We start from the raw sequence: 24,503 nt of genomic DNA, 5'->3' as shown, positions 1-24,503 counted from the left end.
CCCAAGTTCATATCATGATTAATACACATGCAAGGTTTCATGAATCTATATCAAATAGCTTTTGAGCTAGGCGCGTCACGAACTTCGGACGGACGCACGCACGGACAAGACCAAATCTATATGCCCCCACCACTCATGGAGGGCACAAGAATGTAATTCAAAAGTTAATTAGAATCTAGGATCAATGTAAAATGATGACTTCAGGTAAATATAATGTTTTGTAGGAAATATGTTTGATTAAAAAGAAAATACATAGAAATTTATATATATATATTAGCAAATATATGATGTTCAACTGCTTAATCTGAGTTATACTATAATCTCTGAGACATTATTTGAAAAACAAGAAGTAGCAATGCGAGATTACCTCTGTACATTCCCAACAAATCATTTAAGACTTTTGAAACAAAAAAACACATTGTACTGAAGAAAATCTATGGAAAATATGTGATGTAGATGAGGAGTAGTGAATAACAGACATATACAATAGGGCAAGATCATATTTTGTACAAATATGATCATATTAATATATTCTCCAGGGAAAACACATGAACTGGTAATTTTGATATTTAAACTTGATAATGATGCGTGTTTTACAGAAGTTGTTTTATCTTTAAACAATATCATATGAAATGAGATGGTAATTATGATAAAACAGTTGGTTGTATTTGCGGATTTACTATCATTTTTACATCATTAACTTTTGTTTGAATTTTACCGTTAACTTATAGTTCAAAGGTGAACAAAAAAAAGATCTTATCATAAAATAAGATACAATCCTAGCAATATTAGTAACAACAGATCACAATATTGTGGTTATCTAAAAACTGAGCAAATTGAAAGTTATTTACTGAACACTTCAGTTCACATACTTCTATTCTTAAGATCTTACTTCCCTGGTTCAACCTGGTATAAAATTGTACAAAGAATTGTAAGAAAAAAAGATCCAAATTTTTTCTTGTTGTAATTTATAGAAATGGCAACCAACTTTAGTCTGAATATCGGTGAAGATATCTCACTTACACTAATAGAAGAACAACTACTAGGATGCAAAATAATATATATTGAAAGGCAAAAGGTAACTAAGAAACAGAAAATTGGAATTGATTTACAGACAGCTCAAACCATGATGGACCTTAGTGGAGAGGTTAATGAAATAGTGAACAAGTTAGTTTCAGTTTTCATAAACGAGCTGTCCTTCAATTTTTATATAGTTTCATAAATTTTATTGTTGTATAACTCATGTAAATTTGTTTATGTAATGAAAGAAAAGAAAAATAATATCTTAATTAACTAAAATAAGAATATTCTAATTAAGTTTGATTAATAATAAAGATTTAATATTGATGATGATGAGACAAATATCACTATCATTATTTTCATTTTTTTAGATTTGGGGATGGAAGTGTAAGTTTTATCCGATCATATGTAGTCAACAAAGATGTTCATATGAAAATAAGCACATGCGGGTCTTCGATCAACATAGATATTAGAAGATACAGTCTGATCAATGGAAACCTTGTTCCGATGAAAGTCGGGGTTTCAGAGCCAGGAGTGTACTATCAGGACTACATCAACGGACTCCTGGAAATGATTCAGGTAATGTTATTGAAACTTTCTATGAAGAAAAATGTTTATAACCTGAAACATGTAATTGAACTGAATGATGTTATGATTTTAGTTTAACAAACATGTATAATAGGGGAAGATCATATTTTGTACAAAATTGATCATTTGATATTCAACTTGATAAGACTTACTATAGATGTAAAAGCGAGTTTATATATCCCTCAGGGAAAATAAGTTTTGCAGACGTACATATGAGTGTTATCTGATTTCATCCAACACATAACTCCCTAATGGGGCCTCACAGAGAGATGACGCAGCCAGCAGCAGGAACTCATCAGAACGAGGCTTCAGCTAGGGCCTATCAGTCGTATAGAAAAATTTTGAACAAAAATTGTGTTAATTTAAATTTCATTGGAATCACAACATTCAAAATCGGACAGGAATATATATATTTATTTTTTGGATATCCACGGACACTTAAGGTAAGACTATTTTTCCGATTTTCACAGGATTTATGCATTTGCATCGTCTTGCAAATTATTATTCTTGTTTGGTTTCGTCATGAAGTTCCTCTCGAATTGCAAAATACTGCGACATCATGCTATCATTGTTGCAGTAGATCGGCGAGCTATCTCGCGCAGTTATGGATCAAATTGCTATCAATTAAAGTAGAATTATCAACCTTATTGGAGCATTTGCTATCAAATGTTCGTTGCCAAACTGTCGAGCCACGTGACCGAGCATCAAGTCTGCTTCGATGTTCCGGGACGGAATTTGGCCGTTACGTAATGAGACTAATCGAGGTCAAGGCAGCATAAGAAACTTTCTGTAATTATAAAATAATACAGTTAACGGTTTGGCAACGTTTCGCGGAGATTTGCCATCAAACTCCGGAGACAGTTTCCACGATAAATCTAAAAATAGATTTTCGTGTGGAAAGGGAAATTATTGTACCGATGGCCGAATCATGACGCTACCGTCGTCGGCTCAAAAACGTATGAGAAAATTTATTTATTTGCTTTTAAGACGTACGATTGTTTGAGATGATCTTATTGAGAAAGTTGGTAAACACGTGGATATTAATTTTCAGACGTCACGTGATGGAGTTGGCCGATGGCCAGGGCGGAGGCGAGAGTTCCAGTGCGCATGCGCCTAATAAAGTGGACAAAGTTGTTGAGGCCCTCGAAAGGCAATTAAGTACTTTTTCGCAAGCCAGTAGCAGCATAAAAACGTTGGCGGAGGCCGTAGCAGGCATACGTAAGGATGTAGATAGCCTGAAAAGAAAAATGAGGAAGAAAACGATGACGAACCGGCCACAAAACGGGGAAAATCTTCCGGCAATAAATCGGCCGTGAAAAAGACGAAATCTACCGGTGACGAATCGGCCGCAAAAGGGGCGAAATCTACCGGAAATGAATCGGCCGCGGTTGGCGAATCGGCCGCAAAAGGGACTAAATCTACTAGAAATGAATCGGCGGCGGTTGAGAAAAAATCTACAGGAGATGAATCGACATCGAAACAATCAAAATCTACCGCCGATGTTCATTTAATTTCGGCGTCTGGCGAGTCTGCCGACGACGATGAGACCGATACGGACGATGAGTTGCAGAAATTTATGGCCGACTCGGGAGCACCTGGCACTTCAGATATGTTAGTCGAACTTGCCGAATTTTTTAAGGAACAAGAACAGACCGGGACGCCGTAGGGGAGCACATAGCTTCAATAACAAACAAAGCTTTACGGGGACTCAAAGACAAACGGGATGAGGAGAAACTCCAACAACTGAAAGAAAAATACAAACGCCCTAGAAATGTGGACAATCTACAGGTGCCTAAAATCAACGAAGTTTTCTGGCGTGATTTGGATAGAGATAGCAGAATAAAGGACTTTACACTCCAACAGTCTCTGTCAAATTATGCCTTGGCTTTGGTTCCCGTCATGAAGGCACTTGAGATTCTAAAATCAGATAGAAATGCTGCTGCAACTGAATGCATCATGGACGCTTTCAAAATTCTCTGTTTAAATGTTAAAATTACAAATGCTACCAGAGCAGACAGGGTAAGACAGGAGGTACTCCCCAAATACAGGGCAGCATGTGACAATGCCCCATCTGCAACACTTCTCTTCGGAGACGACGTGTCGGACATCATCAAAAAACTTGAAGGACCAAAGACTCAAACCAGCACTTCACGCCAAAAGCCTTTTTTATTCCGAAAGGGGAGCAGGCCCTACCAACATCAGCGCCAATCAACACATCGTTTTGTCAATCAGAAACCTGCTCCCCCTCATCTTCAACGACAACAACATCAACATCAACAGAGGAGGAAGAAGATGCAAGGGCAAGCCAAAAGACGTCCATACCAACACACGAGGATGTGATTACAGTAGGTACCTTCGGGTTCAAATTAATTAATACACCGGAAAACTTTGTGGCTGGAAAAACAGAACTTTACAAAGCAAATTGGCATAGGCTGACACGCGATAACTGGATTTTACAAACAATTAAAGGCTATAATGTAGAACTAGACAGTGAGCCTAGACAGAGACACATTCCAAGACCACTGATTTTCTCATTCGAAGAGCAGCAAAAAATTAACACAGAACTGGAACGATTTATTATCTGCATACTGTTGAATGGTATAACACAGTATGTTACTTATTTCAACCAGAGTATGTAGAAAATATAAACAATCTATTAATAAACGGAATTTAAGACAACCTAGCATAAGTCAAGTTCAGAACCATAATTTTAATCAGAAATTTAATTAGTAAATTAATCAACTGATTAAAATGGATTTATATTGTTTAAATTGTGAAAATAGTTTTAACACACCAGAGGAGTATAATATACACGAATGTACAACAAATACAACTTCGTAAGTATTATTTTCGTTCTACTTATTGAAATAATAAGAGATATATGAAGTTAATAATAAATGTTTTATATTTAATCAATTAAACTATGACAAAAAAAAAAATTGTGTTCAATTTTGGAATATTTGAGCATTGTTGTATTTCTTTCAGATGTTGTTGTATTTCTTTCAGATGTTGTTTTTCATAAATTTCTGTGAAGATTTACCATGAATTTTGAAACGAGATCTATCCTAATATTATATTCTATTTTCAGGCAAGCAAAAAATCAGGCGTCTGAAAATGAATGTGTAAAATGTAAGAAGTCGTTTTACTCTAAATATACGAGAACCAGGCGAGGACTGGCTGTGATGAATGCTGGGGGACAGATGACAAGTGTTCCCACAACTTTAGGGCCACCGACGTCATTCAACGTTTTGACAGTGTGTACACAGCCGTGGTAAAAACTCTGGCCGACGACCAGCTAGCCAGTCACCTTTTCATTAAGAAGGCAGAGCGTCGAGTACTGGACCTCTCCAGAACCAGACACCAGTACATATGCCAACATTGCATACGTACTGAATTGAATGACTCAACACTTCAATCTACAATGGAGGACTGTGCAAATTATGAAGCGGTGTTTTGGGCAGTTCTTCAAAAGGTTCAGAAGCCGGCGACGTCCCACCTTTTGCCAATCTGGCCATACCAGCTACCGTGTGGAGAGATGCCTGCAGCCAATCTCAATGATGATGACTGATGTGTCGTTCCATAGTATATTATATATATTTTATTATATTATTCAATTATTCAATGTAAAACTTATTTAGAAAAAAATACGGAATTTTAATAATCGCACATAATCGCATTTTAATTGTGTTTCTGCTATCTATGTTATTCTTAAAAAAAAAAGAAAAGTAAATACATAATAAGTAATGATTTTATTTAAATAAGTAATGATTTTATTTAATTATTGTTCTATATCTATCCTTAAAAAAAAAGTAGATAATTAAACACTTATATCACTATGTTTACCAATTTCATGTTTTACAATTTTTTCCTCACAGAAATACTGTCGCAGTCAAGATCAAACTTTTACCTACACTTAATTTTACAACAATTTTTCTAGTAACTTTGATCCAAATAGTTCTTAAAGATTTTCCGCTAAGAATGTAAATACATTAAGCTTACTTGTTGTTATTCTTCCATAGTCATGTTATCGAATGATGTTTAATCAAAACTTGATGTTTATTTATTGTAACATTTAGCGGAAATTATCAGTCTTAATTAACAAATTCAGAGGGTAAAATTTATATTCTCCTTATGTCATTTCCTACTTATTGTCAGTTTATCCTTTCAGATTGCGGAAATTCCCATAAATTATATTTTAATTACCGTTCTTGAAACCATTACTTATCATGATGATTAAACCATTGTTCTTATTCTTTCTATTTCAGTCACACTCTTGAAGGCAAAACCCCTCTGGGCAAGGGAGGAAAAACGGACTTTTAAAATTATGGAATTTATTGTGAAATTGTGTTCGCTAGTAATGCAGTGTTTTATATTAAGATTTAGAGTAATTAAATGGGGCTTTGACTTCATAACGCAAGAAAACAATCTAGGACTGAAACAACAAGAGCTGTCCATAAGACAGCCAAGCTCGACTATTCGAAATATTGTCCTAGAAGCAGGAAAATATTACCAAAAAAAGTTAAATATCAAAAGAGTTTTAAGTTCAAAAGGGGGCATAATTTGACCAAAATGCATATCAGTTATGGGACTTGCTGCTATCAACTAGTTTTATAAACCCGAAGGCACATGTGAAGTTTCAATTCAATATCTGCATTAGTTTTGGAGATAGAAACTCGCATGTAAAACTTTAACCAGAATTTTCAAAGTCCAAAAGGGGGCATAATTTGCCCAAAATACATGCCAGAGTTATGGGACTTGACCCAGTGAGGTTGGTAATTGATCTAGAAAAAGAAAAAATAAGTTTCAAATCTTTATGCCTTTTAGTAATTGCCGTATGTACTTGCACGCAAAACTTTAACCAGGATTTTCTAAGTCCAAAAAGGGGAATAATTTGCTCAAAATACATGTAAGAGTTATGGGACTTGATCCAGTGAGGATAGTAATTGATCTAGAAAATGAAAAAATAAGTTTCAAATCTATATGCCTTTTAGTAATAGCTGTATGTACTTGCACGCAAAACTTTAACCAGAATTTGCTAAGTCCAAAAGGGGGCATAATTTGGCCAAAATGAAGGTCAGAGTTATGGGACTTGCTGCTATCAACTAGTTTTATAACCCGGAAGACACATGTGAAGTTTCAAATCAATATCTGCATTAGTTTTGGAGATAATAACTTGCATGTAAAACTTTAACCAAAATTTTCTAAGTCTAAAAGGGGGCATAATTTGCTCAAAATACATGTCAGAGTTATGGGACTTGACCCAGTGAGGTTGGTAGTTGATCTAGAAAAAGAAAAAATAAGTTTCAAATCTGTATGCCTTTAGAAATAGCTGTATGTACTTGCACGCAAAACGTTAACCAGAATTTTCTAAGTCCAAAAGGGGGCATAATTTGGCCAAAATGAAGGTCAGAGTTATGGGACTTGCTGCTATCAACTAGTTTTATAACCCCGAAGACACATGTGAAGTTTCAAATCAATATCTGCATTAGTTTTGGAGATAATAACTTGCATGTAAACATTAACCAACATTTTCTAAGTCTAAAAGGGGGCATAATTTGCTCAAAATACATGTCAGAGTTATAGGACTTGACCCAGTGAGGTTGGTGATTGATCTAGAAAAAGAAAAAATAAGTTTCAAATCTATATGCCTTTTAGAAATAGCTGTATGTACTTGCACGCAAAACTTTAACCAGAATTTTCTAAGTCCAAAAGGGGGCATAATTTGGCCAAAATGAAGGTCAGAGTTATGGGACTTGCTGCTATCAACTAGTTTTATAACCCCGAAGACACATGTGAAGTTTCAAATCAATATCTGCATTAGTTTTGGAGATAATAACTTGCATGTAAACATTAACCAACATTTTCTAAGTCTAAAAGGGGGCATAATTTGCTCAAAATACATGTCAGAGTTATAGGACTTGACCCAGTGAGGTTGGTGATTGATCTAGAAAAAGAAAAAATAAGTTTCAAATCTATATGCCTTTTAGAAATAGCTGTATGTACTTGCACGCAAAACTTTAACCAGAATTTTCTAAGTCCAAAAGGGGGCATAATTTGGCCAAAATGAAGGTCAGAGTTATGGGACTTGCTGCTATCAACTAGTTTTATAACCCCGAAGACACATGTGAAGTTTCAAATCAATATCTGCATTTGTTTTGGAGATAGTAACTTGCATGTAAAACTTTAACCAAAATTTTCTAAGTCCAAAAGGGGGCATAATTTGCTCAAAATACATGTCAGTTATGGGACTTGACCCAGAGAGGTTGGTAATTGACCTAGGAAAAGAAAAAATAAGTTTCAAAGCTATATGCCTTTAATTGATGGCTGTATGTATTTGCATGCAAAAACTTAACCAAGGTGTGATGCAGACGCTGACGCCGACACCAGGGTGAGTAGAATAGCTAGACTATTCTTCGAATAGTCAAGCTAAAAATGAAAACAAATTGATTATTCTAGGACTGAAAAATATCTGTGAAATCGTGAAAATTGTGAAAATTAAATCTACGTATACCATGTGATTTCCTATTCGTTGATTATGTATATTATGTCATGTGTTGAAACTATATATTCTTCATTTTGTATTCTGTTGTATTCTATTCTTCTTAAAGTCATTAATCTTCAGAAGTGCGGCTAAAAACATTTAAAATAAAATTTACATATTAATTATAAAAATCAGCCGGTTTTATGCATTGCCTTATGTTAAATTGTTAATTGCCTCATATGAATTTTTGTTTTTATTTTTTTATTTTCTTATAGATAATTAAAAAGAAAACTCACAAGGAAGAGGCGAGTGTCGTATAATGATTTTAAGAATTCATTATACTTATTAGATAAGCAATATTCCTCTTGTTTTTCGGTCAGTTATAAGTCACACACAAAGAATTTCGGAATGCTACTTAAAACTAGAAAATGCTTTTGTAAAAAAGCGCATGTCTCCCCCAATGCAAAGTCCTATAGGCAAGAAGTTAATAGGGGTCAGGAGCGAAAGTCAAAGAGACACTGATGGTTGGCTGCAATAGGGATCATCTACTTGGGATGTCCAGTCATCCCGCTAAATTTCAACACTCTTGGCCTAGTGGTTCTCAAGTCACTGTTCAGGCTCCTGTGACCTTGACCTTTGGTCAAGTGACCTCAAAATAAGTAGGGGTCATCTACTCTGCATGTCCAATCATCCTATTATGTTTCAACATTGTAGGTCAAGTGGTTCTCAAGTTATTTCCAAAAAATGATTTTACATGAACAGGCCACTGTGACCTTGACCTTTAATAGACTGACCCCAAAATCAATAGGGGTCATCTACTCTGCATGTTCAATCATCCTATGAAGTTTCAACATTCTGGGTCAAGTGGTTCTCAAGTTATTGATCGGAACTGGTTATCAATGTTCAGGCCGCTGTGACCTTGACCTTTAACGGAGTGACCCCAAAAACAATAGGGGTCATTTACTCTGCATGAACAATCATCCTATGAAGTTTCAACATTCTGGGTCAAGAGGTTCTCAAGTTATTGATTGGAAATGTTTTTCGATGTTCAGGCCCCTGTGGCCTTGACCTTTAACAGAGTCATCCTAAAATCGTTAGGGGTCATCTACTCTTCATGACCAATCTTCCTATGAAGTTTCATCATTCTGGGTCAAGTGGTGCTCAAGTTACTGACCGGAAGGGTTTTCAATGTTCAGGCCCCTGTGACCTTGACCTTTCACAGAGTGACCCCAAAATTGTTAGGGGTCATCTACTCTGCATGAGCAATCATCCTATTAAGTTTCAACATTCTGGGTCAAGTGGTTCTCAAGTTACTGACCGGAAATGGTTTTCAATGTTCAGGCCCCTGTGACCTTGACCTTTAATGGAGTGACCCCAAAATCGATAGGGGTCATCTACTTTGCATGTACAATCATCCTATGAAGTTTCAACACTCTGGGTCAAGTGGTTCTCTAGTTATTGATCGGAAATGGTTTTCAATATTCAGGCCCCTGTGACCTTGACCTTTGACGGAGTGACCCCAAAATCAATAGGGGTCATCTACTCTTCATGACCAATCATCCTATGAAGTTTCAACATTCTGGGTCAAGTGGTTCTCTAGTTATTGATCGGAAATGGTTTTCAATGTTCAGGCCCCTGTGACCTTGACCTTTGACGGAGTGACCCCAAAAACAATAGGGGTCGTCTACTACAGCAGCCCTACAACCCTATGAAGTTTGAAGGTTCTAGGTCAAATGGTTCTCCAGTTATTGCTCGGAAATGAAGTGTGACGTACGGACGGACGGACGGAAGGACGGACGAACGGACGGACGGACAGACAGACGGACGGACGGACAGGGCAAAAACAATATGTCTCCTGGGGGAGACATAATAACTTCAGCGTTTGTTCATATCTGGAAAAATGACAGGTTAAGATATCTCGCCCAGGTTAATTACCCTCTGGCCACGTTATTGGCTGCGTCGTGATTGTTGTTTTGTTTCTAACTAATTGCTTTGACAGATGACTAAATGAAATAATGACATGTTTTTATTATTATGGTCAAAATGCATGCCCTTTTTGAGAAAAACAATTTAGTCATTCCTATGAAGTTTTCCTTAAACACCGCTAATTTCTAGGTAGAACTTCAGTATCAAACTGGCTCGTCCGAATGTTAGTTACGTATGCTGATACTCCATAGGATTTAAGTTAGTTTGGAGCGGAGGCAATTAATGATGAATTATTATTGTTAAAGTTAGACATTAATGAAATAATAGAGATTATGTTAGAGAATTATGAAGAAAGACATTGATGTATATATTAACTCAGAATTTAGTACAATATTAAACAGTAGTTATTATAGTGAACAGTGTTGTTGTTGTTGTTGTTGTAGTTAGAAAAGTGAACTTTAGACCCTGTTACACCACACTGTTTGGTTCAATGTTGTAAGGGGAATTTTACTGAAAAAACAACAAATTTTTAATTTTAGAATGGAAGTTTAAACTTTATCTTCTGTATATTGCTAGTATAAATTTATAAACATCAAGTACATGGAGAATAATTATGTGTTCGGAAATTGTAACAAGTTAAACAGGCCTGAATAGTTATTAAAATGATATTGCAACAGAAATAATTTCAAGCTTTTTATTTCTTTAACACATAGAAATTTTTATTCAATATACAATTACAAAGATATATTACAAGTTGATAATCAATGCGAAGTAAAATACAAGCAGCAGCATTTTTAGTTAACAGATGTATTAGAGATGACAAACATAACCTATATGCTTTATACCATGCCTTAAGTGTGCCAAATACCATGCCTAAATTATGTTAAAATGCACAGAATGCATGGATCAGTCAGAATTTATTCCCGGGGGAGCATGCCCCAGTACCCACCTAGAAGTGCCCTCCTCAGTACCAGCACCCAGCCCTTTTTGAATCCTAGCTGGCCGGCACTGTATGAAATACAGACTTTCATGGTAAACAAAAAATAACTGTAGGTGACGATAAATATGATATAAAGAGAAATTATATAATTTGATAACATCAGAACTCAATTAACTTCATAGGGGTATCATAGGGGATAACATCTCATGGATACTATATAAGCTTGAATTACTTGACATTTCAGTGATTGCTGATATATCAAAGAAGGGAGATGAATAAAAACTCACAAAATAGGAATGTCACTAATTGTTGCACAGAAAATTGTAAATCTCAGTGGAGAGATAATTGAGATTATAAGGAGGTAAGTCAAACAAGTGAATGAAGTATTTGCCATGCAATACAAAGTCCCCTACTGGAAGGCACCTAATTTTCTCTACTGCAGTATAACATAATGAACTGATATCTGTCAATGATGTATAAACAATATTGTACTATATATACAATATGTTATAACAAAACACTTGGATTAAAATTTATATATATAAAAACCTACAGTTGTATTCATATTGAATTTTTTTGGCTGATTATAAAAATGTTATCATGTAAGTTATTTATAGTAACAACAAAGGGAAATTAATCTTTAAAAAAAAAAAAAATCTATATAATATAAGTCCACAAGAAACTCTATACCAGGTAGAGATAGGTCAAAATACACCTAAAAATTGGATGTAACATGCATGCTGTACCACAGAAAAGTGGTCTCGATTTTTCTCTACCGCCATTAATAAAAAGGTTACAATAAAATCTATTTATAGTAACAACAAAGGGACGTAATTCTAAAAACAAGGGTGCCTCATGGTCGTGAACATTTGGTCCAAGTTACATCAAAATCCCTCCATGCATGAAGAAGAAATGTTCCGTACAAAGTCATTCTTGAATTTGACCTTTGACCTCTAAATATGACCTTGACCTTAGACCTAGGGACCTGGTTCTTGCGCATGACATGTTGTCTCATCCAGGGGAATATTTGTGCCAACTGATATCTAAATCCTGCTTTGCATGACAAAGTTATAGACCGGACAGCAAAAAAATCCTCTTGACCTTTGATCTCAAAGTGTGACCTTGACATTTAGACATTTAAGCTAGGGTATTGGGTGTTGCGCATGACACGTCGTCTCATCATAGGAAACATTTATGCCAAGTAATATTGTAATCCCTTGATGGATGACAGAGTTCTGGATCGGACAGGGAAAAAACCTTATTGACCTTTGACCTCCAATTGTGACCTTGACCTTTGAGCTAAGGGTCTGGGCTTTGCGCATGACATGTTGTCTCATCATGGGGAACATTTGTGCCAAGTAATATTAAAATCCCTTCACGGATGGCAGAGTTATGGACGGGACAGGAAAAAAACTCTGTTGACCTTTGACCCCCAATTGTGACCTTGACCTTTGAGCTAGGGGTCTGGGATTTGCGCATGACACGTCATCTCGTCATGGGGAACACTTATGCTAAGTGATATTAAAATTCCTTAATGAATGTCAGAGTTATGGACCTGACACGAAACAGACCCTGTTCATGCTATGTTAACATTTGACTGCTAAGTGTGACCTTGACCTTTGAGCTAGGGGTCTGAAAGTTGTGCAAGACACATCGTCTTATTATGAGGTACATTTGTGCCAAGTAATATTAAAATCCCTTCATAGATGGGAAAGTTATGGACCGGACAGGAAAAAAGCCTTGTTGACCTTTGACCTCCAATTGTGACCTTGACCTTTAAGTTAGGGGTCCAGGTTTTGCGCATGACATGTCGTCTCCTCATGGGGAACATTTGTGCCAAGTAATATTAAAATCTCTTCATGGATGGGAGAGTTATGGACCGGACAGGAAAAAAGCCCTGTTGACCTTTGACCTCCAATTGTGACCTTGACCTTTGAGCTAGGGGTCCGGGTTTTGCGCATGACACCTCATCTCATCATGGGGAACATTTGTGCCAAGTAATACTAAAATCCCTTCAAGGATGGGAGAGTTGTGGACCGGACAGGAAAAAAGCCCTGTTGACCTTTGACCTCCAATTGTGACCTTGACCTTTGAGCTAGGGGTCAGGGTTTTGTGCATGACACGTCGTCTCATCATGGGAACATTTGTGCCAAGTAATATTAAAATCCCTTCATGGATGGCAGAGTTATGGACCGGACACGAAATTGCGGACGGACGGACAAACGGACAGACGGACGGACGGACGGACAGACGGAATGACGGAAAAGTGCATTCCTATAGTCCCCGAAACTGGTTTTCAACCAGTAGGGGACTAATAATTTAAATTAATACTCCTCTTTAGAGAATGTTTAAGATGGTATTCTGATAACTTATAAAATTCAATTATCAGTCTAGAATCATACTTCTCCTTTCTTCATAGTCATCAAAGTCTTCATCACCATTATCATCAAAGATCTTTTTTTACAACTGATGTTCTATGAATTCTAGATACGGAGATGGAGTTATAAGTTTTTCAAAGATGTATACAATTCATAAAAATACTCTCCTCAAAGCGAGTACGTGTGGAGCGAAGGTTTGATATTAAGAAGTATTGTCAAATTGGGGATAATCGAATACCATTACGAGTTGGCGTGACTATAGCAGGGTCAAGCCTTGCTTCAGTAGTAAAGGCAATGGCCGAAATCTTTGAGGTTTGTTATTAAAAAAAGTATTTACTTCAAAGATATGTAATTCATAGTGTAATATTCTCAATTGATGTCATCCATAAAGATATTTAAACAAGAGGGCCATGAAGGCCCTGTATCGCTCACCTGACCTATTGGCCTAAAGATCATCAGATTTACATTCTGACCAAATTAGAGAATCTGAGACACTCTAAACTAACTGATGAATCGATTTTCCCCACTTGGATTGTAGTAGTTATAGCTGTTGGTTGCTCAATTACTCTAGGATTTGGGATTATTATTTATTGTAAATGTAAATTACGAAATTCTAAATGTAAATGTATGAAATTCTAAGCACCGATCTGCCATAAAGTCATGAAATTAAGGTACAGAAGTTATTTGCTATAAATTTGTACCTGGGAACGACAGTGTAGCATTATGGGGTTTTCTTGAGTATATAAAAGTTTTAAGGAGTTTTAGATTTCATTTATATTCGGGATTTTGATATTATTGAAATACTTTTAAAATATTTTAATTTGAAATTCTCTTATTAATTTAAGTATGTTAAATGTTTAAAGTTTTCTCTAAAAGTTTAATACGTCTGTCAATTATGTCAATATATTATATGCCACAGGATCATATCATATTTATTATTCAATATATTTACGGAAAGAAACAAATATACCCAGACTTAACTCAGAAATGCACGAGGAAATAAAGTTGTATTGCACAAGCATGTCTAGTATCTCTCCTGCATATAAGCGTATGTTTTGAGATGTAAAAGGAGATAGAGTCGGGAGAGATAGCTAGATAGGCTGAAGTTACTTATAGTCACACTGTCAGTTAGTTAAATGTATGGTTAAAAATAATATATATGTTGAACTGTATACTTCATGAAATAAATTGATATTGAAACTTTAAACCTATATTTGTGTTACTCTACAATTCTGTTTTGGCGCCGTTGACCAGGATTCGAACCTTGGAGATTGCTCGGCCACATCGACGAAGAAACACCACTATACGGCACAACGAAGAAAGAATACTTGACATATCAAGCTCGGAATAATATTCTCCAGATAGTTAATAAAATCGACAAACGTGGATTGCTGAATCTAAGTGATCGTCCTCTGGAAACCTTACAACGGCGGCATGTCATAGACTATTTTAGTAAAGCACTACAACAGTCCCTAGAGGCGCTGAAGGAGGATCTTACAGCAACCCTGTTTTTGGACAGGGCCACGAAAGCATGTATAACAAGAGATCACAGAGTGATCTTGGCGCCCACCAATGTGCCATTTTTGAGTGTTCCAAATTTCAAGACTTACTGACTAGCTCCAGGTCAAATTTCATTTCCGTTCATTTCACTGTTCATGTGGTCCAAATTCGAAAGCTGTAGCTTGAGAAATGTGAAAGTAGGTCACTAGATCAATCTTAAGGTCAAAGTTTGTTTCGGTACACAAAACTATGCAAGTGGTCCAAATTTGAAGGCTGTAGCTTGAGAAATGTGTAAGTAGGTCACTAGGTCAAAATCAAGGGTCAAATTTCACTTCAAAACACAAATCTATGCATGTGGTCCAAATCTCAAGCCTGTACCTTCAAAAATGTGAAAGTAGGTCACTAGGTCAATGTAAAGGTCAAAGTTTGTTTCGGTACATAAAACCATGCATGTGGTCCAAATTTGAAGACTGTAGCTTGAGAAATGAGAAAGTAGGTCACTGGGTCAAAATCAAGGTCAAATTTCATTTCGGAACACAACATTTGCATGTGGTCCAAATTTGAAGACTGTACATTCAAAAATGTGAAAGTAGGTCACTAGGTCAAAATCAATGTCAAGTTTCATTTTGAAACACGGAACTATGCATATGGTCCAAATTTGATACCTGTACCTTCAAAAATGTGAAAATAAGTCACTAGGTCAAAATCAAGGTCAAAGTTTTTTCAAGTGCACTAAACTATGCATGTGGTCCAAATTTGAAGGCTGTAGCTACAGAAATGTGAAAGTAGGTCACTAGGTCAAAATCAAGGTCAACTCATGTCAAGGTTCATCTTGCCACTCAAAAATATACATGTGGTCCAAATTTGAATGTTGTAGTTACTGACAAGAAGATTTTAAAAGCTTTTCCCTATATAAGTCAATATGAACCATGTGACCCCTGTGGCAGGGCCATATTTGACCCTAGGGGGATAATTTGAACAAACTTGGTAGATAACCACTAGATGATGCTACATTACAAGTATCAAAGCCCTAGGCTTTGTGGTTTGGACAAGAAGATTTTCAAAGTTTTTCCCTATATAAGTCTATGTAAACCATATGACCCCCAGGGTGGAGCCATATTTGACCCTAGGGGTATAATTTGAACAATCTTAGTTGAAGACCACTAGATGATGTCACATACAAAATATCAAAGCCCTAGGCACTGTGGTTTTGGACAAGAGGTTTTTCAAAGTTTTTCCCTATATGTAAGTCTATATAAACCATGTGACCCCCAGGGCGGGGCCATGTTTGACCCCAGAGAAATAATTTGAATCATCTTGGTAGAGGACCACTAGATAATGCTTCATACCAAATATCAAAGCCCTAGGCTCTGTGGTTTTGGACAAGAAGGTTTTCAAAGTTTTTCCCAATATAAATCTATGTAAATTATAGAAATAAACAAAGGGCCATAACTCACTCATAAATTGTTGAACCAGTCTGATTTTCAGGGGGACACAACTAGGGTACCAATACATCATTCTGACAAAGTTTGGTCAAAATCCCCCCATTAGTTTCTGAGGAGATGCGATAACGAGAAATTGTTAACGGACGGACGGACGGACGGACGGACGGAATGACGGACGGACGGACCACGGACGCAGAGTGATTTTAATAGCCCACCATCTGATGATGGTGGGCTAAAAATGGCGGTTCTACAGCAACAGTGTTACTTGGCGGCGGACCTCCACTCAGTCATGGCCCTGGAAAGGCTATGGCCGTTGTCCTCAGAAGTAGTCGTCCTGGAATCGATCTTCGACGCACTGTATACAGACACAACGACCAGTGACCTGAAGACGATGGCCAACGAGGAGCGTGGGGACCCCAGCCTCTGGGATTGGACTACCAACTTCCCGGATGCCTGCCGCCAGGAGGAATACTGGGACTGAAAGTCAGGTTGTTTTGTTTCAATTCCATATTATTATTTTGAAAAAAAAATAAAAAAAATTGCTCATTTTGTTTTATTCTGCAAATGTTATAAGTCAATTGGCTATAAATCTAATCAATAACATCTGGATTTTTTTATTAATTTGTTTATTATTCTTACGAAAAAAAACAAAACGGTTTCATATCATTATCCATTTATATTTATGTTAAGTCTAAATATTCTGTATATTTGCTTACAGCAAGACGTATTTTAAAGGAAAAATACCATGCTGTCTAATATGAAACAGTAATTGTTTTTATAATCAAAATATTTTAGGTATACAGTGCATTATATCTGATCATTACGATCTGAAATCAATTTTTTTGCATTATTGTACAAATATCGTGTATGATAATTTAAGATCTGGATTTTTTTTATTATTATTATCTAGTCGCTTAGATCTAGAAATTTTGTTGTTTACATTCAAATGTTACTGCATAAATATGTCAAAAATCTCAGATTGTTTTCAAATCTAGATTATTATTTCTTTGTTTCAAAAAGTACTCTGATTACTGGTTCTGATTTCCTTAAATCCGGAAAATGCTTAAAACAAAAAAAAACAAACAAAAAAACCCAAAAAAAACAAAAAAAGAAAGGCAATTTATATATAAAAAATAATTACTATTTATAAAAGTTTCCTTCTAACATTTTGTTTATCAATTAATTCAATTTATATATCAAAGTTTCCTTCTAACATTCTGTTTATATAACCATACTCATGTTGTTTTTATGTTAATAGCGCAAGGCTGTCAAAAGTACCGTTCTGCATTGAGCCGTCCTACAGAGGCATACATATATTTATAGGAAAAATGACAAAAGCTAGGACAGAGTTTGATATGAATTCTCTACATGGAAATATATGCTCCGAAAATATATGTGTAAATATCATCATCATTGCTAGTTAAGCTATTATGCCGTTTCTGTAATTCAGTAAATCTTCACTAGACAATGTAATACGTAATTGTATATATAGTGATTTAGTACCATACAACCTTCTCCGTTTAAATGTTTTGTATATCAATGTATTATTTGTCTCGCCATTATATTGATTGTAATCCTCATGGGCCTTTTGGCCTAATGGAATATTTGAAATAAACTTATCAAACTTATCATCCCAACTTTCAACTAGAGTGGTGTAAGCATAGTTTACAACTAAATTCGTACTGTTCATGTAATATTAGAACACAAGCTAAGCCTGTTGTAGGTTCGCAAACAAATTATTTCAAATTTGTTTGGGTTTTAATAGATTATGTTTCATTCACATATGAATAGTGTAATTATAATTTTTTATTAATAATTTATGTAATTTATGTAATTAATACAACTTAATAGTAATTATCATTTAGTTTAACTTAGATTTTTTTTTAAATCTATGATAGATGTTTATAAGTTTCAGTAACTCTACAGATATTCAACAGACGGTAAACCAGAGTCTTGGAAAAAATGCTGTGGATATGGAAGTTCTTTTCCATACATGAATATACCATTTTCAATAATTAAATTATAAAAAAGAAGTACTGATATGAAATGAAATATATGACACTAGGTGCAAAGATTGAAAACTACAATTTTCTTATCATTTCTGTTCAATGAAAATCAGTACATTAACTGCAACAACAGGAGAAGAGGTTCATTTATTGCTGACATTGGGATTTGCGAGGTAACATTTTCAAATAATTAAATTCATGTTACGTTACAAATGGTTTTTGGCATTATTAATACTTTCTGTCCATTCATTCTTACAAATCTGTTTTACCAGATCAGATGCATTCTCCAGGCATGGGCCTGCCAGGCAAGATGTCAGGTGACTTTGAAAGTGCCACATCATTGCATACTCCCTCTCCTGGAAGACGACCTTAAAGTACACTTTGCTAATACATATCACACCAGGAGGATGTTAGCCTACGACCTTCCAAAACATTTTCAAATGATTAGGATTAATTGTGAGGTCATTCAGCAGGCAATGAGGGGCGCATTCATGTTCTCAGCTGCAAGGATGTATCATTTATCAAAATGTCAGCCTCACTCGAAAACATGCTGTTTGTTGAAGAGAAGCTGAAAGAAATACACCGTCTTGAGACAAGATGTCTGCAAATCTATACTGACGTTAATGCACAGGTAGAGACAGAAATACAGAGATTCTATCACAGAACAGAGAACACTACGTCAATGATAAATACTTCATGGCAGTACAGAGAAAATACAGAAATACACATATCTTTATCATTTAGCAAAATGTCAGTCTCACTCGAAAACATGCAGATTGTTGAAGAGAAGCTGAAGGAAATACACAATCTTGAGACAAGAAGTCTACAAATCTATACTGAAGTTTAATGTTCAGGTAGAGACAGAAATACAGAGATTCCATCACAGAACAGAATGGAACTGCTTCAATGATAAATACTACATGGGCGTACAGAGAATGTACAGAAAGGGGCAGGCAAAGAAGGAGACATCTCCAACAAATAAGACTGCAACCGTACTATGGTACTGTAATTCCACTGGAGCAAGTAACAGCAGCAACAGAAAGTCAACAAAAAATTACAGCAACCTCTAATTAAAGACCTGCATGGAGGTATGTGCAACCTGAAGCCATATAGAAGAACCAATGACATTACCCGTGGACACACAACAAGCAGATACCACCACCAACTTAGTCTATTGCTGTTTTTCTTTAATCAAAAAGAAAAACCAACAAATCAAAGTAAATCATGGAATGTATGAGGAAATTCTCCACTGCTAGGATTTTCATTTCATTCACAATGGAGTACCTGGTGTGCAAAGTATGGCATTTGGTTCGGGACCAGGCGAGGGCTCGTTGCGCGAATGCTGGGGAACCGACGACCAGTGTGCTCACAACTTTAGGGCCACCGATGTCATCCAGCAGTTTGACAGTGCCTACACGACCGTTGTAAAGACTCTAGCTGAAGACCAACTAGCCAGGCATCTCTTCATTAAACAAGAGATCACCGAGTGATCTTGGCACCCACCAATGTGCCATTTTTGAGTGTTCCAAATTTCAAGACTTATTGACTAGCTCAAGGTCAAATTTCATTTCCATACACAAAACTATGCAAGTGCATCAAGTTTGAAGGCTGTAGTTTGAGAAATTAGAAAGTAGGTCACTATTGTGTGTGTGTGTGTGTGTTCGGGTTTAACGTCTTTTTCAACAATTTTTCAGTCATATAAACGATGGTGTCTACTTGTAGCAGTGAGCACAATGCCCAACTTTATAGGTCACTAGGTCAATCTTAAGGTCAAAGTTTATTTCAGCACACAAAACTATGCAAGCGGTCCAAATTTGAAGGCTGTAGCTTGAGAAATGTGAAAAGAAGGTCACTAGGTCAAAATCAAGGTCAAATTACACTTCAAAACACAAATCTATGCATGTGGTCCAAAGTTAAAGCCTGTACCTTCAAAAATGTGAAAGTAGGTCACTAGGTAAATGTCAAGGTCAAAGTTTGTTTGGGTACACAATCCTATGCATGTGGTCTAAATCTGAAGCCTGTAGCTACAGAAATGTGAAAGTAGGTCACTAGGGCAATCTTAAGGTCAAAGTTCATTTTGGTACACAAAACTATGCAAGTGGTCCAAATTTGAAGGCTGTAGCTCGAGAAATGTGGAAGTAGGTCACTAGGTCAAAATGAAGGTCAAATTTTATTTCGGAACACAGAACTATGCATGTGGTCCAAATTTGAAGCCTGTACCTTCAAAAATGCAAAAGTAGGTCACTAGGTCAATGTAAAGGTCAAAGTTTGTTTTCGGTACACAAAACTATGCATGTGGTCCAAATTTGAAGGCTGTAGCTTGAGAAATGTGAAAGTAGGTCATTAGGTCAAAATCAAGGTCAAATTTCATTTGGGAACACCTAACTATGCATGAGGTCCAAATTTGAAGCCTGTACCTTCAAAAATGTGAAAGTAGGTCACTATGTCAATGTCCATGTCAAAGTTTTTTTCAGTGCACAAAACTATGCATGTGGTCCAAATTTGAAGGCTGTAGCTACAGAAATTTGAAAGTAGGTCACTAGGTCAAAATCAAGATCAACTCATGTCAAGGTTCATCTTGCCACTCAAAACCATACATGTGGTCTAAATTTGAATGTTGTAGGTTATTGACAAGAAGATTTTAAAAGCTTTTAGAAGTAGGATAGGGGCATGTACAACTGAACAAGAGCTGTCTCCATAGGATGACACATGCCCCCGACGGCACTTTAAATGAATAGTTATGGCCGATGTTAGAGTTTAGGACCTTTGACCTACGGAGCTGGGTCTTGCGCGCGACACGTCGTCTTACTGTGTCACACATTCATGCATAGTTATTTTAAAATCCATGCATGAATGACAAAGATATGGACCAGACACGCCCATCAATGCACTATCATGAAAAATTACCTTTAACGTCTAAGTGTGACCTTGACCTTTGAGCTATGGACCTGGGTCTTGCGCGCGACACGTCGTCTTACTGTGGTACACATTCATGCCAAGTTATTTGAAAATCCATCCATCGAAGACAAAGATGTGGACCGGACACGCCCATCAATGCACTATCCTTTAATGTCTAAGTGTGACCTTGATCTTTGAGCTACGGACCTGGGTCTTGCGCATGACACGTCGTCTTACTGTGGTACACATTCATGCCAAGTTATTTGAAAATCCATCCATCGATGACAAAGATATGGACCGGACACGCCCATCAATGCACTATCCTTTAATGTCTAAGTGTGACCTTGACCTTTGAGCTACGGACCTGGGTCTTGCGCGCGACACGTCGTCTTACTGTGGTACACATTCATGCCAAGTTATTTGAAAATCCATCCATCGATGACAAAGATATGGACCGGACACGAAAATTGCGGACAGACTGACAGACCGACAGACTGACAGACGGACAGACGGTTCAAAAACTATATGCCTCCCTTCGGGGGCATAAAAATAGGATAATTAAAACAATCAAAGAGGTAATTATAAGATTTATAATACGATGATAATGTTATCTTTATATGTGATTAAAAGTATGTATGTAATTATATTGTATGATTAAATATATAATGCGATCAGTTTGTATAAATTAATAGTAAGAAGAAAGAAAAGAATTAAAATGATTTTTATAATTTTCAGAACTCGATTTGAGATGACTTCTCCTGATAGTCTTTTTTCATCAAGTCTGAGAATATTAAAAAAGGAATTAATCAAACGTGAAGAAATAAGTGACACACTTGTACGTGATCGATTGTCTCGTGTACCGACTCCTGTTTTAGAAGTTATATATAACGAATTGAGTTTTTCTTCGGACGATGATAATTTATTTGAAATAGGAGCCATACGAATAGTAATATTCGAATTATTGAAACAAAGAGTTTTTGAGAAACGAGGTAGGTGTAGTTCAATCGATCGATATATGAGCAGACTTATAAACCATTGTGGGTATATGATTCCGAGGAAATTGATGATCTGTTTAACCATCTGTCTGTCGATGATATATGACGAATAAGAGCATATTTTCAAGGATCTGTCTGGTTCGATGTTTTACGAAACGTTTTATTTAAGAAATATTAAATAACTTTTTGCAGTATGGTAGAAGAAATTATTTATGAAACTGAAATAGAGGACGTCAAAATAGTGTTGAAGAGGGATGCTCTGTTGGAGACTGATATCGTAATCATTACAAGGGAAAGACCGGTTAAAAGGCATAGAATTGGAATAAACTATCGACAGTACAGAAGCTGCTCAATTTGAGCGATCATATCAACGAAATAGTGACAAGGTAGGGATGTATTACTTTTTATGATAATAGTTATAATAATTACTGATTTATTGATTAAACCTATATAGTTTTATTGATCAAAGCTATGATTTCAAACTTTAAACTACATGTAGATTAAAAGAAATATAAAGATTATTTAAGTGACTGCAAGATATATAATATCTGGAATGAAAAGTAATATGATCTGACGATTGCGTTTTTAGGTACGGTGATGGAAGCGTTAGCCTGATGAAACACTTCAATGTTGAAGCTGACATTATTGTCAAGTTACAAACATGCGGGAATTCCATCCAGATCGACATTCAAAGATATTGCAAAATAGAAAGAGTTCCTTTGAGAGTTGGAGTTACAATTCCTGTAAATACATTTCTTCGAGTCGTTGAAGTATTTAAAGAGTTAATGGAGGTAATTGTTTCTTGAACATCGTATAAATCAATTCCAAATTGTTTGGAAAATGTAATCAGATGTTGGAGATGTATAGAGTAATTAATTTCAAAACTTTACAAAATATTGTTGCATAAGGTGATACGGTTAAATTGTTTGTCGCAATATTGTCTGATTGTCTTGTTTCAAGAAAGAAATTTAATGTAGAACTTAAACAATTATTTTTCTTTTTTTCAGGAAGCTCAGTCGAACTAATCCGGGTAGACAGGACATACAATTTAAACATACGCACAGAGATACTTTAACATTTGAACAGACTTTAAAGGATCAGTCTTGATAGCTATAATGAACTTAACTTTTTTCGGTTACAAGAATTTGGTATATGTTTACGAGCGCGGATGAAGACTTAATACTAGTTTATAAGTAATTTGAAATAAAAAATGTAGATTTGTTATAGTTTCTATAGTCCTACAGTTATGCAAATCATATTCTTCTTGAGTGTTGAAGTTACATGTGCAGTTTAAACAATAAGTTTTCATTTTCAATACACTATTTATTACTTTCTCATAAACTTAATACCCATCAGATCTGAAGCAGAATAACTACCAAGTTATCGTTTCTCACTTAACAATCGAAAAATCTATACCTATTCATCACCCTAGTAAGCGGTAAATTCCATTCTTCTTAAAGGTCATAGTTATACATTCCTTTCACAGTAGGTTTCTACCTGATCACATTTCTTAAAAAGTATGATCATTTTTCAATTGTACATGCGCCTATCCTACTACTGCTTTTCCCTATATAAGTCTATATGAACCATATGACCCCCAGGGCGGGGCCATATTTGACCCTAGGAGGATAATTTGAACAAACTTGGTAGAGAACCACTAGATGATGCTACATTACAAATGCCAAAGCCCTAGGCTTTGTGGTTTGGACAAGAAGATTTTCAAAGTTTTTCCCTATATAAGCTATGTAAACCATGTGACCCCCGTAGCGGGGCCATATTAGACCCCAGGGAAATAATTTGAATCATCTTGGTAGAAGACCACTAGATGATGCTTCATACCAAATATCAAAGCCCTAGACTCTGTGGTTTGGGACAAGAAGATTTTCAAAGTTTTTCCCTATATAAATCTATGTAAATTATAGAAATAAACAAAGGGCCATAACTCACTTAAAAATTGTTGAACCAGTCTGATTTTCAGGGGGACATAACTAGGGTACCAATACATTATTCTGAAAAAGTTTGCTCAAAATCCCCCTTGTAGTTTCTGAGGAGATGCGATAATGAGAAATTGTTAACAGACGGAAGGACGACGGACCATGGACGCAGAGTGATTTGAATAGCCCACCATCTCATGATGGTGGGCTAAAAAAGGCTAAGCGTCGAGTCCTGGACCTTACCAGAAGCAGACACCAGTACATATGCACACATTGCAATTAAATGACACCATACTACAGGCCATGATGGAGGACTGCGCTAATTATGAAGCGGTATTTCGGGCGAGGGAGGAAAATATGTGCAACTAGCTCTAAAATGTGCAACTAGCGTG

General features: G+C 36.1%; 1 protein-coding gene and 1 long non-coding RNA gene across 2 annotated transcripts; both read left to right on the top strand.

Annotated features, from left to right (window-relative positions):
- The first annotated feature begins 477 nt into the window (after window positions 1-477).
- Window positions 478-4,831, top strand: LOC123534837 (uncharacterized). The gene is made up of 3 exons (XM_045317270.2): window positions 478-1,167; window positions 1,392-1,599; window positions 4,697-4,831. The coding sequence occupies exons 1-3, from the start codon at window positions 977-979 to the stop codon at window positions 4,718-4,720; spliced, it is 423 nt and encodes a 140-aa protein (XP_045173205.2). The 5' UTR covers window positions 478-976; the 3' UTR covers window positions 4,721-4,831.
- Window positions 4,832-22,383: 17,552 nt separating this feature from the next.
- On the top strand, window positions 22,384-23,598 carry LOC123535120 (uncharacterized). The gene is made up of 3 exons (XR_006683148.2): window positions 22,384-22,563; window positions 22,767-22,968; window positions 23,185-23,598. It is a non-coding gene; the product is annotated as an uncharacterized LOC123535120 (long non-coding RNA).
- Window positions 23,599-24,503: the final 905 nt, after the last annotated feature.

The sequence above is a fragment of the Mercenaria mercenaria genome, chromosome 12 (assembly GCF_021730395.1).
Source record: "Mercenaria mercenaria strain notata chromosome 12, MADL_Memer_1, whole genome shotgun sequence".
Taxonomy (NCBI): domain Eukaryota; kingdom Metazoa; phylum Mollusca; class Bivalvia; order Venerida; family Veneridae; genus Mercenaria; species Mercenaria mercenaria.
Note: the sequence above shows the minus strand (reverse complement) of the source record. Positions and strands in the feature narration are given on the sequence as shown.